The following is a 14,584-nucleotide window of genomic DNA, read 5'->3' as shown; positions in this document are numbered from 1 at the left end:
CTACCAATAGTTGTGACTTTTCCTCTTCAGCAATTTTTTTAATCATCTAGGTTTTAGTAAATTATGTAACATTAATAATACAGGATTTCTCCTAAGCATGTATATCACCTACAAACATATTAAATCAGGAGAGCATGCCCATGCATTCTCTAATTTCCTATCCACATGTATCAATGTAAATGTGTAATCCAGAACAAGATTTCCAGTTAATTCTCCTTTTGTGGTCCTACGGATTAAACCGCAGATCTTATACATGCTTTCAAGCACCCTACCAATGGGCTATGTCCTCAGCCCTAGCTCCAGTTACCTTTTCTATTATTTTCACAAAAAAAAAATTTCAGAAATGCTTTTAAAAACTACTCTTGTACTTCTCTGGTTTCCAGCTAAGAAGAAAATGCTTAAGCATTTCTGACATGGATAGAACAGAAATTATAATAAGAATTCTGTGCATGACTTGCTACATTATTGGCATGGCCATCCCTTCTTTAGTTGATTCAAATGGCACACTGAAGACTCAACCTGAATAGCTACTTGAACATAACAAGAACTGAAATGTTTCAAATTCATGGCAAAGGAGTCAGTGAAAGCAATTGATTTTCAGGTTTCTAGAGAGCTACAGTATTATTCGTATTAATTCCCCATACAATTTTCTGTATGAATGCAACTTGTCAAATAGAAAATCCACCTTGTTAAATAAATGTAAATTGTGGCCTGAATAGTATATACAAAATGTGTCAATATATAAATCAATAACAGATTTCCCGTCTAGTCAAGAAATTATTAACAGTAACATTACTTCTTTAAAAATTTTGGCCAATAAGTATCTTTGGCAACATACTTTATTTCCCTGTCTTTGTTTCTGTCTCAGTAAAATCAGTGTTGTTTCAACTTTTCTGGTCTGTATGCAAGAGAGGGTAATGTCAAAATTTAGGGGAATTAACCTATATCTAAATCGTGATCCTAGTCGAATGAATCCCGATCGATGAGAACTCTTTTGGACAGGTCCTCGGAGACGGAAGAAGGCATGGTGCTCCACTGCACATTTCCATAAGTGTTTGCAGGCCTTTGGATGATCCAATCTAAAGACAAAGGTGTGCTCTTGTTCTTTACCCTAAAAAAGACAAAGCGGTGTTATTAAGTCACATCTCCTATTTCAGCAATACAAATACAACTATACCAATACCAAAAGGCAGCCAAGCATGTGGTGAATGCCCGTAATCCTAGTAACCAGGTAAAATGCCACTAGGTCAGGGCCAGCACTGCATACACAGTAAGTGCCAGGCCAGCTAGACAACAGAGACCTGGTGTCAAAATAAATCAATAAAGAAAAGTAAATAATAAAGTTTCAGGAGAGATGGCTCAGCGGTTAAGAGCACTGCTCTTTCAGGACATCTGCTTGGTTCCCAGCACCTGCATCAGACAGCTCGCAGCAGTCTCTAAATCCAGCTCAAGGAGAGCTCACGTCTCCAAGTTCATCTGCACTAACCACCCACCCACATACTACACATAATTAAAAAAATAAAAAAGCATCTAGCTTGCTCTTGGAAACTTTTGGGGGATGGGAGAGTACAGAGCTGGTCAACCAGTCTTGTCAAATAGGTGAGCTTCAGGTTTAGTAGAGACCCTGTCGCAAAACAGGGTGGAAAGTAATCAACACCCAATGTCTGCCCCATAAACATGTGCACACATGTGCACCTCATTGCACACCTCCATACAGACAGTCACACACAACACTCATCGAAGTCCAGAGGCCATTAAAGAAAGCGCTACGATGGGTGTGGTAGCCCACACCTTTAGTCCCAGCACTCAGGAGGCAAAGGCCGGCAGATCTCTGAGTCTGAGGCCAGCCTGGTCCACACAGCAGTTCCAGGATTAGCCAGAGCTGCAGAGGAACCCTGTCTCGAAAATCAAAAGTAAAAACGAACAACACCCTCCCCCCCCCAAAAAAAAACCCAATCAAACTACTCTCATAGTGTTGGAAGGAGCCATAAAAGCTTGCTAAGGAAGAAAAGCAGTGAGTAGTAGCCCTGACTCTAATGCCTACAGGTCACAGCAATGACTAGCACAGCAAGACATTATTCCTAAAGGTGCAATGATGAGCGGCACTCAGATCTGGGCAGCAACCAACGGTCACTTAACTGGTGAACTTGAGGTCTGCTTACTCAAAGGAATCTGGCATTGTAAGCTCAGCCAACTACCTGTGGCTGGTGAGGCCATGGAATCTAGAGAACCTACTATAGCCACATTCCTAATCTGGTGTAATTTCAAACTGTATTCTAAATACATTTCTTTAGATCCACAATTAAATGTGATGCTCACCCCTCATCTAAGAAGCTGCTTGTGGAGGCAGACGGATACTATTACAGAAAGACACATCTGGTCAAAGGCAGAGAGAGACCAAATTGGCCATGGGCTGTTAGTCTCCAATTAATATATTTACACCATAACCCTTACAGTTTAGAGCTTTGGGAGGAGCAGGAAGGGGAGGTACTGTAGGAGCTGGATGATCAGAACATTTGCTGAGAGATAGTTTCTTATGAAAAAGGGAGGGGGTCAATCTGGGAGGAAATGAGGAATGGGAGATGAATGTGATTATAAAAGACTGAGCAACAAACTGAGACATGGCCCCCAAACCAAATAACTACCACCAACCACCTTGCTGCTTTCCACCTCTAGCTTAGAGAGTAGAGAACTTGTTTTCTGAAACAGAGTCTCACTGTAGTTGACACAGTCATTGAACTACTGTTCCTTTCACCTCTACATCTAAAGTTCTGACATTAGAGGCATAAACTCCATGCGATGTATAAGGGGGGAAAAGCTTAGCAAGGGCGATGGTGGTGAACGTCTTTAAACTCGCACTTGGGAGGCAGAGGCAGGAGGATCTCTGAGTTTGATGCCAGTCTGGTCTCAGAATGAGCTCCAGGGCAAAAAACAAACAACCAAACAAACAAACAAACAAAAAACCAACCAGCCAAACAAACAAAAAACCCAACCAACCAACCAATAACCCGACAAACAAATGTGTGTGTGTTAGCCTGTTTGCCACGGCACACACATGGAGGTCAGAAGATAACGTGTGTGTGTCTGTGTGTGTGTATGTGTGTACTAGCCTGTGTGCTATGGCACACATGGAGGTCAGAGGATAACTTGAGTTGGTTTTGCCTTCCATCACAAGGGTCCCAAAGATCAAACTGAGGTCATTAGGCCTGCAAACAAGGCCTTTAACCACTGAGACATCTCATTGGCCCAAACTGTAGGATTTTTGGTAAGAAAGTTTGAAGACCACCAAACTTCAGCAAGATACAAAAGTAGGTAAATTCCTAGGAACTAAGCAAAATACAAATCTAAAATATCATTGAAAACAAATCAACTAGAACTCGGAACCTTTGCATCTTCTGGACTTTTGCTTTATAAAACACATCTAAGGAAATGTAAACAAGGGAGAAAAATCAAAATCTTCCAAAATTAAAACTACCCTACACAACAGACACAGTAGTTTGAAATACTGCCAAAACAAATGAAAAAAAGGGGGGGATGGGAGGAACTAGTGAGGAGGTAATGAGGGGTGTAAAGCTGGCGAAAGCACATTATATGCAGATAAGAAATTCTCAAATACAAATTTCTTTTTGAAAATTCAAAACTATTACTATAACACTCACTGTATTATAAAGTTCTTTCACATCAATTCCATTTTTCTTGACTATGTATCATTTTAATTATGAAAACGATGTCATAAGCATAATTGTCTATCTATTTGCAGACTTGCCAACATCATATATTCCCACATTCCCACTAATCACTACACTATTAAAATAACTTCTCCATGGGACAATCAACTGCACTCAAATTCCCCTGAGAATATGAATGTTTCTCATTCATTCCGTGAAGTAAAAAGCAACATACTACATCAGCAACAAAAATTCCTTTTCTGTTTAATAAATGAACAGGTTTACTTGTAACAAGAAAAGAATATCAAAGTGTACTGACTGAATAGCAGTGCTTCCCATAAACCCGTTTTCTGGTATCGTATCATTTTATTTATCTAACACCACAAAACTCAAGAGATGGTTTTATAAAAGTGACCTGTCTAATGCCCATATTAAAAAACTGAAGAAAAACAGTGCAGCCATCTGAGGGCCTTGTCTTAAGCTACAGTCCTACTCTTCTGGCTAGTTCCTGTGTCCAATCAGGTCTCTGTATCCTCAGTAACTACAGAGGAGTGGAAGGTTACTATCACAATGCAGCACACTACTTACCTGTCCTCCAACAACTAAAAGAAGTCAAACTTAAAACAGTAAGAGCTTATAAAATATCTGCAAAACTCCAGAAAAGATGATAGAACTTGACTGTTGCCTGCTGCTTATCACATTTTATATAAGCACAGCCAAAAAGTCACTTATAAGGGGAATGGGAATATGAAAATATGCCCGAATATGATAAAAAAGCTAAGAGAAATACATAAAAATCATTTTAAATGGGACACTGAAATTAAATAAAAAATAAAATTAACAAAAATATCAAATCACATTTTATTGTAAAAAATACCACCAGGTGGTTTTTTTAATTTTATTTGTGTCTTTGAGACACAAGGTCTCACTGGCCAGCACTATATAGACCAGGGTGTTTTTGAACTTAGAGATCCACCTGTCCCTGTCTCCAGTGTTCCGATAAAAGGCAACTGGCTTGTTCTTTTAGCTCTTTTGTCAGGAATTAAGGAATAGAGTCACCTAATGTAACCTTTGCACATTTAGATACATTACCAACCAAGAAATAATAAATAAGCTTTTATATTATCTTTAAGACTAATGGCACAAAAGTACATTTTAGGATGGTCTGACCTGAATAAGAAATTTACTTCAAAGTATTAGCAATGCTAAGTTACTGTTCTGAGGTCCATCCCCACTTGTTACCGTACAAATGCTGTTAAGTGAGTAATGCAGCACAGTTCCTACCTGATCGTCATCTTCCACAACCACCAGAGTTAATTTATTCTTCTTAAAATCCAATCTGGTTATCTTGGGCCTGCAGTAATATAAGAGCAATAGCCAGATTAGGGGACAATCCTTTTCTGTATCAGACATGTCTCCTTATGTCCGAACACTGATAAGAAGGTTAAGGCAGCCAGCACTGCCCATCCAAGTATTTAAAGGGAGGCAAACACACACTTCAAAAGCAACCAACTAATAAACTGATGTTGCCCATATAACATTAAAAATATGAAGGAAATAAGAAATATTTGTATTTTGTACACCCCTAATGTGGCACAACGAATTCTGTAAGCCTAAGTAGAAACTTAAGAAAGTACATGATAGAGTCTTTTACTGTATTTTACCAGCAACACCTGGATTTGAATTTGATATGGGCAGTAAGGCTTCAAGCCAACAGTCTTGGCATGTTACAAAAGCAGCAACATGGGCCATCTTTAGCTTGTGTCTGTATCACATGCCAAATGCTTCATTAGTTCTGACAAAAATGCAACAATGCAGACACTTTCCCATTCAGTGCGTTAGGGCCGTGTAATCTGCGCGACATCTCAGAGTACAGAAACAAGCCGGGAAACAGGAGTCCAGCCTGACAGCAGGAATGGAAAACACTAACAGTGAGAGCCACATGGAGGGCCACCGTGGAAAGAACGTTTCATAAGGACACACACTGACCCCCTGAGACACTACTGGGGCACAGCGCTGGAGAACTGCATCTGCGGGAGACTGCAGACGAGTAAGCAGAACAGCAAACACAACTTCACTGAAAACTGCTCAGGATTCCATTGCCACACGTTTTATTAACGATACAAATGCTCTGACCCATTAAAAACAAGAATACTTCTGATATCCACACTGCTTACCAGAAAAACAAGCCGATTTTGGTTTCTCCTTCAAAAACAAGGACTCCTGTTGGAGTTAGTCCCAAGCTATAGTCATTCCCATCTCTAGCCTAATTTAAGGAGAGAATATAAGATATATTCTGTTTGTACACAAGAAACAGGTTTCAAATTTTCACACAACTGGTTATTTTTCTCATTAAATATTATATACAGGCTAATATTTATATTCAAGATGTTTTCAGTAAATAATAAAATAATACTCTTCAAGCTACAAAGTATCAACCTTGCTTACTTAACTATTTTATTTTAGCAAAGTCTACTCAATAGTGAGCTTCAGCATCAAATAATAATGATGACCTTAAAAGCTAGTGAAGTTTTTCTCAGCTTAAAAATCAATATCTTACAAGCATCCATATACATTTCTAAAATTTTAGTTTTCTCTTCTTTTATAATGTATCTTTCTATAGATTTTAGTCTTCTGTTTTGGTTTTTGGAGACAGGGTCCTGGAACTCGCTCTGTAGCCCAGGCTGCCTCAAACTCACAGACCCGCCTGCCTCTGCCTCCAATGCTGAGAGCTGTGCACCACCACTGTCGGCCGATTCTAGTCTTTTAATATCTAATTTCAACCATTTTTCCCCTACCTACCATTTATCAAAAATTACTCAGAGGTATTTTATACAAACTCATGCCTTCCCTCACACTACAAAATTCAGTTACATTAAAAACTGCAAAGGAATTAATGTTTAAAAAAGGATTTGCTTTCATTATTTTGAAATTATGTATATGGACACACTGAGTACAAGCACCTACAGGGTCAAGCAGGGGGCATCAGATCCTCTGGAGCTGGAGTTTCAGGTATTTGTGTGTCGTTCCACACGGGTGCTGGGACCCAGACTCAGAACTTCTACAAGAACACCACATGCTCACAACTGCTGAGCCATCCCTCCAGCCTCAGGAAGAAAAATAGTTTACCTTGACCACGTGCATATCAACTCCATACATTTCTAGCCATTTGGCTTTATTCAGATAATTGGTTTCAGCTTGTGCTGGTGTCTGACCTCTGAAATTCAAAATATAGTAATTATAAGATAATAAGCATAAAGTGATTTTACTGAAAAATAGAAACAAAAGAAAATAAATACAAAATAATGACGGTGGTGATGTTTAAAAAGTATAATCAAATTATGAGTTACCTGTATTCCTTCCATTTCTCAAAAATAGCCAGCTCCATCTCTTCAGTCTGAATGGGCACAAATCTGAACTCGGAGACAAGTTCAGGACTATGTTCAGCAAGATCATAGTCACCAAGTTCAGCTACAAATATAAGTTAACAAAGTTATGCTGTGTTAATAATTCTAAATACTGGGAAAATCCTAGTGGTGGAACACACCTTTAATCCCAGCACTGGATGATGGGGGCTGCAGACCCCTGATCCCTTGCTTGACTATTTTTGCCTGCCTCAGACCCTTTGTCTGCTGGAGTGAACTGAGCAAAACAACTTGTTTTCCTGTGTTTGCAGCTGCTCTGAGCCCGAGACCCTCAGGAGTTCCTGATGGCAGGGGAGTGAATTCTGGTGGGTTTTAGACTGGAAATCCCAAGAGATGGGGTGTGGCTATCAGTTAAGGATCTGAATATAAACTTCCCTGGAGCACAATAAAGTTGACATTCTTGTTTCAAGGATGACCCGTGTCCCCGTGTCTCTGTCTGTGTGTGTGTGTTTTAAAATCTCCAGCATAGTTCCTGGCTCACGTACCGTCCTGTAGTGCAGGCGCAACTGGAGGCAGAGGCAGATGGATCTCTGTGAGTTCAAGGCCAAGCCTGGTCTACAAGAGCTAGTTCCAGGACAGGTTCCAAATCTACACAGAGAAACCCTGTCTCGAAGAAAGAAAAAAAAATACTTTTACATTCCAGACAAATACTGCCTCTGCCTCTCGAGAGCTGGGATTAAAGGTGTTCGCCACCATCACCTGGCTGGAAAAGTATTAATACTAAATTTTTTTTAAAGATACATGAAGAAATTATTTTACCATAATGAATAAAAATGGTAACCACTCATCTGGAGTTTCTATGCTCTCTAGACTAGTGAGCACTAGTGAGCCAAATTGTAAATCCTATGGGGGCAGGTATGTACTGGAGTCTAAGGACACACACCTAAGCCTGGCTGTCATGAGGGACAAACAGAATACAGAGAGCATTTTCAAACTAATGCCTCCCCTTCATTATGCAGATAGACAGAAAACAAGTTTTAATTCAAGACAGATCACAATAGTGAAAAAAAATCAAGCAGGTAAAAATTCCTATCACCAGAAAAATATGCTTTAATAATGGATATATAAAATAAGGAAAATTATTAGGTTTACTGCAAAACATGCATATTGTTTTATTATCTACACAGTGACAAAGACAGCTGATCTTAGAATAAATGTACAACCACTATGAGGGCAAAAATCTAAAGTCCTGAGCATCATTAAATAGAACTCTAATTATTATACAGTGAGATATTCCAGAAAAATGTTTTCTTTTACTGGGTAAACAGGGAGACTCAAATTACAGATTTCCTTTAAAATGTCCACTTTTGGAGAAACTACTTATACAGAAGTATTTGGGTAAGTTTTCCACTAACCTCATTTATTAAAAAAACATCTCAACATTACCAGCAGGCACTTTTCAATGTACCCTGGACTGATCTTGTTTACGTATGTCTGGGTTCCTCACGAAATCATTTTTCAGGCGTGAAGAAAGCCAGCCGTGAACAACCACTGTAATTTACTCTTATGTCACCGCGTTCTCTTTATGGAAAAGAATCAGCTTAGGGTCCAGTCTCAACATTTATTCAGTTAGCAGGTGGGCTGCAAATTGTCTCAAAGTACTACAGATGGAAAGAGAGCAGGAGCTCATTAGTTGGGAGCACCAGCTGTTCTCCCAGAGGGCCTGGGTTTGATTCCCAGCATCCACATGGCAGCTTACCACTGTCTACAACTCTAGTTTCAGGGAATCAATGTCTACTTCTGCCCTCATGGGCACCAGGCACACACACAGTGCACAGATATAACAACAGACAAAATACCTATATATTTAAACTAAATTTAAAAAAAAAAAGAATGGGCTGGGCTGGAGAGATGGCTCCGAGATTAAGAGCACTGACTGCTCTTCCAGAGGATGTGGGTTTGATTCCAGCACCTACAAGGCAACTGTGTGTGACTCTAGTTCCAGGGGATCTGATACCTCCACACAGACAAAGTCACCAATGCATATAAAATAAAAATAAATAAAATTTTAAACATTTAAAAAAAGAAAATTAAAAGAGCAAAGAATTGAGAGGAAAAGCCAATGAAAAATAATTATTATTTTTCCTTTGATTTTCTTTGTGTAACAGTCTTGGAAATCACTCTGTAGACCAAGTTGGCCTCAAACTCACGGAGATCTGCCTGTCTCTGCCTCCCAAGTGCCGGGATTAAAGGCATGCGCCACCACTGCCTGGCAGAAAACAAACTTTTTAAAAATAAAAAGTATTTTAGCAGAAGACCCAGTAAGTCTGATGTTTTAGCCCCTCCTGTGGCTGTTCCCCATGTCCTGGTCCCCTGTGGCTGTTCCCATGTCCTGGTGTCCTGAGGCTGTTCCCCACGTCCTGGTGTCCTGAGGCTGTTCCCATGTCCTGGTGTCCTGAGGCTATTCCCCATGTCCTGGTGTCCTGTAGCTAACTCATATTACTTTTGAGCTTCTGAACAGCATCAAAAGGTTCCCTTGATTTTGTTTAATCAGAATGTCTTTATTTTTTTCACTTTTAACTTATTTTAATCCAAATATTTCCCTCTGTGTACATTTAGAGAAACAGAACATTTGTAAATAAAAATTTTTATCTTCTCCAAAAGCAAAAATTAAAAAAGTATTTTAAAACAAATCAAAGCAGAAGTCAAGAGTTGGGACATGGGTACAATTTTTTTTAATTTAATTAATTAATTAATTTTGTTTTCCTGAGACAGGGTTTCTCTGTAGCTTTGGAGCCTATCCTGAAACCAGCTCTTGTATACCAGGCTGGCCTCGAACGCAGAGATCTACCTGCTTCTGCCTTCCGAGTGCTGGGATTAAAGGCGTGTGCCACCACTGCTCAGCTTAAATTTTTTAAATATAATTTATTTTAATTTTACGTGCATTGTTGTTTTCCCTGTATTTATGTTTGTGTGAGGGTGTCAGACCTTGGAGTTACAGAAAGTTGTGAACTGCCATGTGGGTGCTAGGAGTCAAACCCAGGTCCTCTGGTAGAGCAATTAGTGCTCTTATCCACTGAGCCATCTCTGATGTTATTCTTTATCCTCAGACATGCATCACACAAAAGAATTATGCTCTCATCTTATCCAGCACAAGAACCACTTACCTTGCAGATTATAAGCGGCCAATTGAACGGCTGTATCAAAGGGACACTCTAATCTGAGATCAAAATACAAATTGGCTAAGTCAATTTCATAATCTTTAAGATAAATAACATTAATATGTATTACATTTTGAGCATTTGCTTTACAGAGCCCTGAACTTATTTGTGTACACATGTGTAAGTGCACTTGCCTACGTGTGCACATGAGGAGGCCTTCCTCTGTTCCTTTCCCCCTTACTACTTTGGCTGCAGTGACTGACCAGTGAGCCCCAGCACTGGGGTTAAGATGCCACTGTGCCCCCTGGGTTTTACATGGGTGCTGGGGGCGCAAAGTCAGGTCCTTTACTCGCTGAGCCATCATCTCGCCAGCCCTGGGATGAACTTATTTTCTACTACTCAAGAAATTTGCAGTTATGTAGTAAATAATACTCACTTCCCACTGAGAATATCTTGTTTTAACTGCAGAACAAATAAATACCTAAGGAAAATAAAAGACAAAATAACCAAATAGAACAATCTACTATGGAAAAAAAATACTATCATTTTAACTTGAGAACACCCCTTTCTTTTTGAGACAGGATTTCACCCATGCAGCCTGGATGGCCAGAACTCAGAGATCCACATGCCTCTGCCTGCCAAATGCTGGGATCAAAGGTGTCCACAACCGCACCCTGAGAGAACTTTTTTATTATAGAATTTTACCACAAGATAATTGTAAGGGAAAAACAATGAATGAAAAAGGGCGCTGAGAGGAGGAAGACAGCGCACCTGAAGGTGCACACCTGAAGGTAAGAGAAAGGAGCAGCCAGAGCACAGCGGAGCAGAGCCACCGCAGAGAAAGTATCAGACGTTTATGTAGATGATCCCTATGACCAGCCTCAACTCTGACAACACACTCACCTACACGAGAGGTGTAAGGATAAGAGCAGCAATCCTCCCAATACTCTAACAACTCACCCTTGTTACTTAGTGAGGACTGCGTAGAGAAGCAATGAGTTTGCAGTAAGGCAGGGTAAAAGAAAGAAATGGATACAACCTGAAGCTTTATCCAGAATTACTCAAACTGGCATCTAATATTGTTATTAATCGATGGTATTTATTAAGTAAAGAAGTCAGGAACCAACCTATGTGAAGGTGGTAACAAAAGTCAGATCACAGTGAATGTCAATAAGATTGTAATTTATCAAAACATTATCAGTTCTGTTTAAAATCCATGAACCAAGCCGGGAGATGGTGGCGCACGCCTTTAATCCTAGCACTCGTGAAGCAGAGGCAGGAGGAATGCTGTGAGTTCGAGGCCAGCCTGGTCTACAAGAGCCAGGTCCAGGAAAGGCCCCAAAACTACAGAGAAACCCTGCCTCGATAAACGAAAAAAACAAAACAAAACAAAAAACCCATGAACTGACTCACCAGTCACCTCTGTTGGGTGCAAGAAAGCCAACTCTCTTTGTTTTGAAAAACAAATAAGAATCATATACTTCTATTTTAATATTTTAAGACAAGGTCTCACATTGTAGCTTAGGCTAGCCCGAAAGTCACTATGGAGCCCATGCTGGTCTTGAATTCAGTAATCCTCCTGCGTTAGTTTCTTGAGTGCTGAGATCTTAGGCATGAGCTATTTTACTTGACTTGACTAGAGTCCGACATTTTAAACATCTTGTTCAAATATAAAAACTCACCCGAGACCTTATTGCTAGGCTGAGAAATCCTAGGAGTGCCCTTCTGAAAGTGTTAGCCCCTGACATAACCCTTAGTAGTGGCCTTACCGGGTCAGCTCCTCACGAAGGTTGTTTGGTTCCGAGGAATAAAACTTAACTCGAAGATGAAGACAATAGGGTGAACCAACTGCCATTAGAAAAGAAAAGAGCTTTAAGTGTTATTGACTTACTAACAATTTTCACTGGTGAACTGGCTGACAATTACCATTGTATAAAGGAAAAGAACAGATCCTTGTAGCGTTATTCCACAGCAGGAGCCAGGCATGGCATTACCACAGCCACCTGTCAGCCCAGGACAGCTAGCCTACATTCACCCCAGCTCAGGGCCAAGTGCATAATCTTAATGGTACAATCAAACAGCCCGGAAAACCTGCTGAGCTACACTTTTAGTGAAGGCCGAGGAATGCCAACGTTAGTAACTGCAATGCCAAGCATCCCGCACTTCAAACTCAGTCCAGTTCTCATCAGTCCTGTCCCAGTACTTTATAAAGACAAGAGTTAAGCTGCCCTGAAATCTGACACTACAGGGACAAGCAGGCCGTGGGGACCGGACACTGGTATTTCCCCAAATTAATAATAATATATTTCATGTGAATGACTTCGTTTCATTGTCTTAAGTCTTACTTTTAATTATGTGTACAGGGGTGTTATGTGCATGTGTGAATGGAGGTGCCCACAGAGTCGAGAAGAAAGTGTCAGATTCCCTGGAGTTGGAGCTCCAAGCAGTTGTGAGCCACCAATACAGGTGCTGGGAACTGAAAGTGGGTCCCCTGCGAGACCAGCATGCGCTCCCAGTCTGAGCCACCTCTCTGGCACTGCGCCATTATTCTTCTAAAGGAACAGAGGTAAGGAAGGGCTGGAGAGACAGCTCATTGGTGAAGAGCAGTTGTTGCTCTTGAAAAAGACCTGACTTTGATTCCGAGCACCCATGTGGCTCACAATTGTCTGCAATTCCAGTTTCTAGGGATTCGATACCCTTTTCTGACCTATGATGGCACTAGACACACATGGTTCACATGTGCGTGTGACCGGCTATGTCAGCTGACTGCACAAAGGGGACAGAGTAAATCTACCATGTATTTCTCAGCCTACGACACTGTGCACAGCCTGTATCATGAATTTCTGGAAAGACGAAGGAAAAAAACTATTACAGCTTTAAGGTCTCGAAACGTTTTCCTAGAGGCAGGTAGAGCCTCCCAAAACAAAAACAGACAAACAAAAACAGAGGGGGGAAGCCCAACAAAATAGCAACACAAGTAATTACCTAAAGAGAAGTTAAATATTTTGTAAGAATTCAAGCCAGTTTGTGAGCTGCAAATGTTTCTCCTATAAGCTCAAGTTACAAGACTCTTGAGTCTAGATTAATGTTCAACCTATACCACTGGGCACTGAATCGTACATTACAACTACACAAAGTTTAGAAGGCCGCCACGCTAGCCAGGCACATCAGAACACACCAACATTCTCAGCAGCGAAGAGGCTGGGAAGGCTTCTGTGCTTGAGACCAATCTGACTGACATAACCCCCAGCCCACCCTGCAAAGGCAGATGGTAAAGAAACTCATAGAAAACATGATTTTCTAATGTTCTTACTATTAAAAAGGTGTTTCTGATATATTTTATTGCACAATTTCACAAATAATTTCTCAACACTTACTTTTTACTTGCTTTTTGATGCTTTTTGTACCATCCAACCAGTGCTGCAAATGGAAAAATAAAATTGAGTACTTATGCAAATGGTAGATCTTTAATGTTTAACAAGTTACTGCTTATTACAGCTTCGTGGACAACACTACGCAGTATTTCACAAAGGGAAAACCAAAGGGACAGGCTGAATTCTCTCTTTCAAGGTGGCTCTCACAGCTTAAATCATATACTTAATTTCCCCAGTTCCCAAATAAAATGGCTCTCTTGAGACTGTTCAGTTAGAGAGAAGAGGGCTACAGCTAGAGATGGCTAGAGAGCCCACTATAAATAAGTACATAAACAACACTTTGGGAGAAAAATTCCATTCCTTTATAAGATTCAGTGGCAGAACCTAACACAAAGAAGAGAAATGTTACCAGAATTTTGAAAAAACAATGACTATTTAGTACTCATTGAAAAGGCCTGAATGGTTTAAAAAGCAAGATTTTTCCCCCAAAATCATGACAATGTCTATCAACAAGCAGTCACCGTCCTTCTGACTTACAAATAAAAATGTTTACACTTGACAAGCACTTCTGCTTTCAACAGTAACAGCCTTTTTAAAAAAGTTCTGTGTTATTGTATGCTACAGCCAGTATATATGAACTAGTTAAATCTTGTGAAACAGAAATCCATGAAAATTCAGAGACAGATGTTCAGGGCTGACAAGCAGAGGATTGTATATTACAGCACATGTTATATAGAAGCTTTTGTACAGACTTTTTAGTTCTCTTGAAAATATCCACTGGTTCACAAAAAGTGGTTTGAGAATCCAGAAGATATATGACTTCAAAAAAGGGCAGACTTTCTGGGGTCTGAAAGAACTTGTACTTGAAGATACTCCAGTGAGCAGTGGGCCATGCCAATCACTCTGAAACTTGGACTGTTTCAAGTCTGCAGCTGCCCGGGAAACCTTCACACGGCTGAGCCCCAGTTGCTGAACTACCTTTTTCATGGTGGCGACGCTAGAAGAACCTGGCATGG

General features: G+C 40.2%; 2 protein-coding genes across 2 annotated transcripts in view; both read right to left on the bottom strand.

Moving 5' to 3' along the window:
• The window catches only part of Epb41l5 (erythrocyte membrane protein band 4.1 like 5), a 106,305-nt gene that overhangs the window by 70,983 nt on the left and 20,738 nt on the right, over positions 1-14,584 (bottom strand). Inside the window, exons 4-12 of the mRNA XM_038348826.1 lie at positions 13,572-13,614; positions 11,964-12,042; positions 10,631-10,675; positions 10,201-10,253; positions 7,019-7,139; positions 6,798-6,885; positions 5,846-5,934; positions 4,953-5,022; positions 942-1,111 (exon numbers count right to left, since the gene is read on the bottom strand). Of these exons, the coding sequence (XP_038204754.1) occupies positions 942-1,111; positions 4,953-5,022; positions 5,846-5,934; positions 6,798-6,885; positions 7,019-7,139; positions 10,201-10,253; positions 10,631-10,675; positions 11,964-12,042; positions 13,572-13,614 (758 nt within the window). The remainder of the gene's footprint in view (positions 1-941; positions 1,112-4,952; positions 5,023-5,845; positions 5,935-6,797; positions 6,886-7,018; positions 7,140-10,200; positions 10,254-10,630; positions 10,676-11,963; positions 12,043-13,571; positions 13,615-14,584) is intronic.
• Positions 14,211-14,582, bottom strand: LOC119827664 (guanine nucleotide-binding protein G(I)/G(S)/G(O) subunit gamma-5-like). The gene has a single exon (XM_038349487.1). It carries the CDS (start codon positions 14,580-14,582, stop codon positions 14,211-14,213), a length of 372 nt encoding a protein of 123 aa, XP_038205415.1.

Source organism: Arvicola amphibius, chromosome 12 (assembly GCF_903992535.2).
Source record: "Arvicola amphibius chromosome 12, mArvAmp1.2, whole genome shotgun sequence".
In the NCBI taxonomy this organism is placed as follows: Eukaryota; Metazoa; Chordata; class Mammalia; order Rodentia; family Cricetidae; genus Arvicola; species Arvicola amphibius.
Note: the sequence above shows the minus strand (reverse complement) of the source record. Positions and strands in the feature narration are given on the sequence as shown.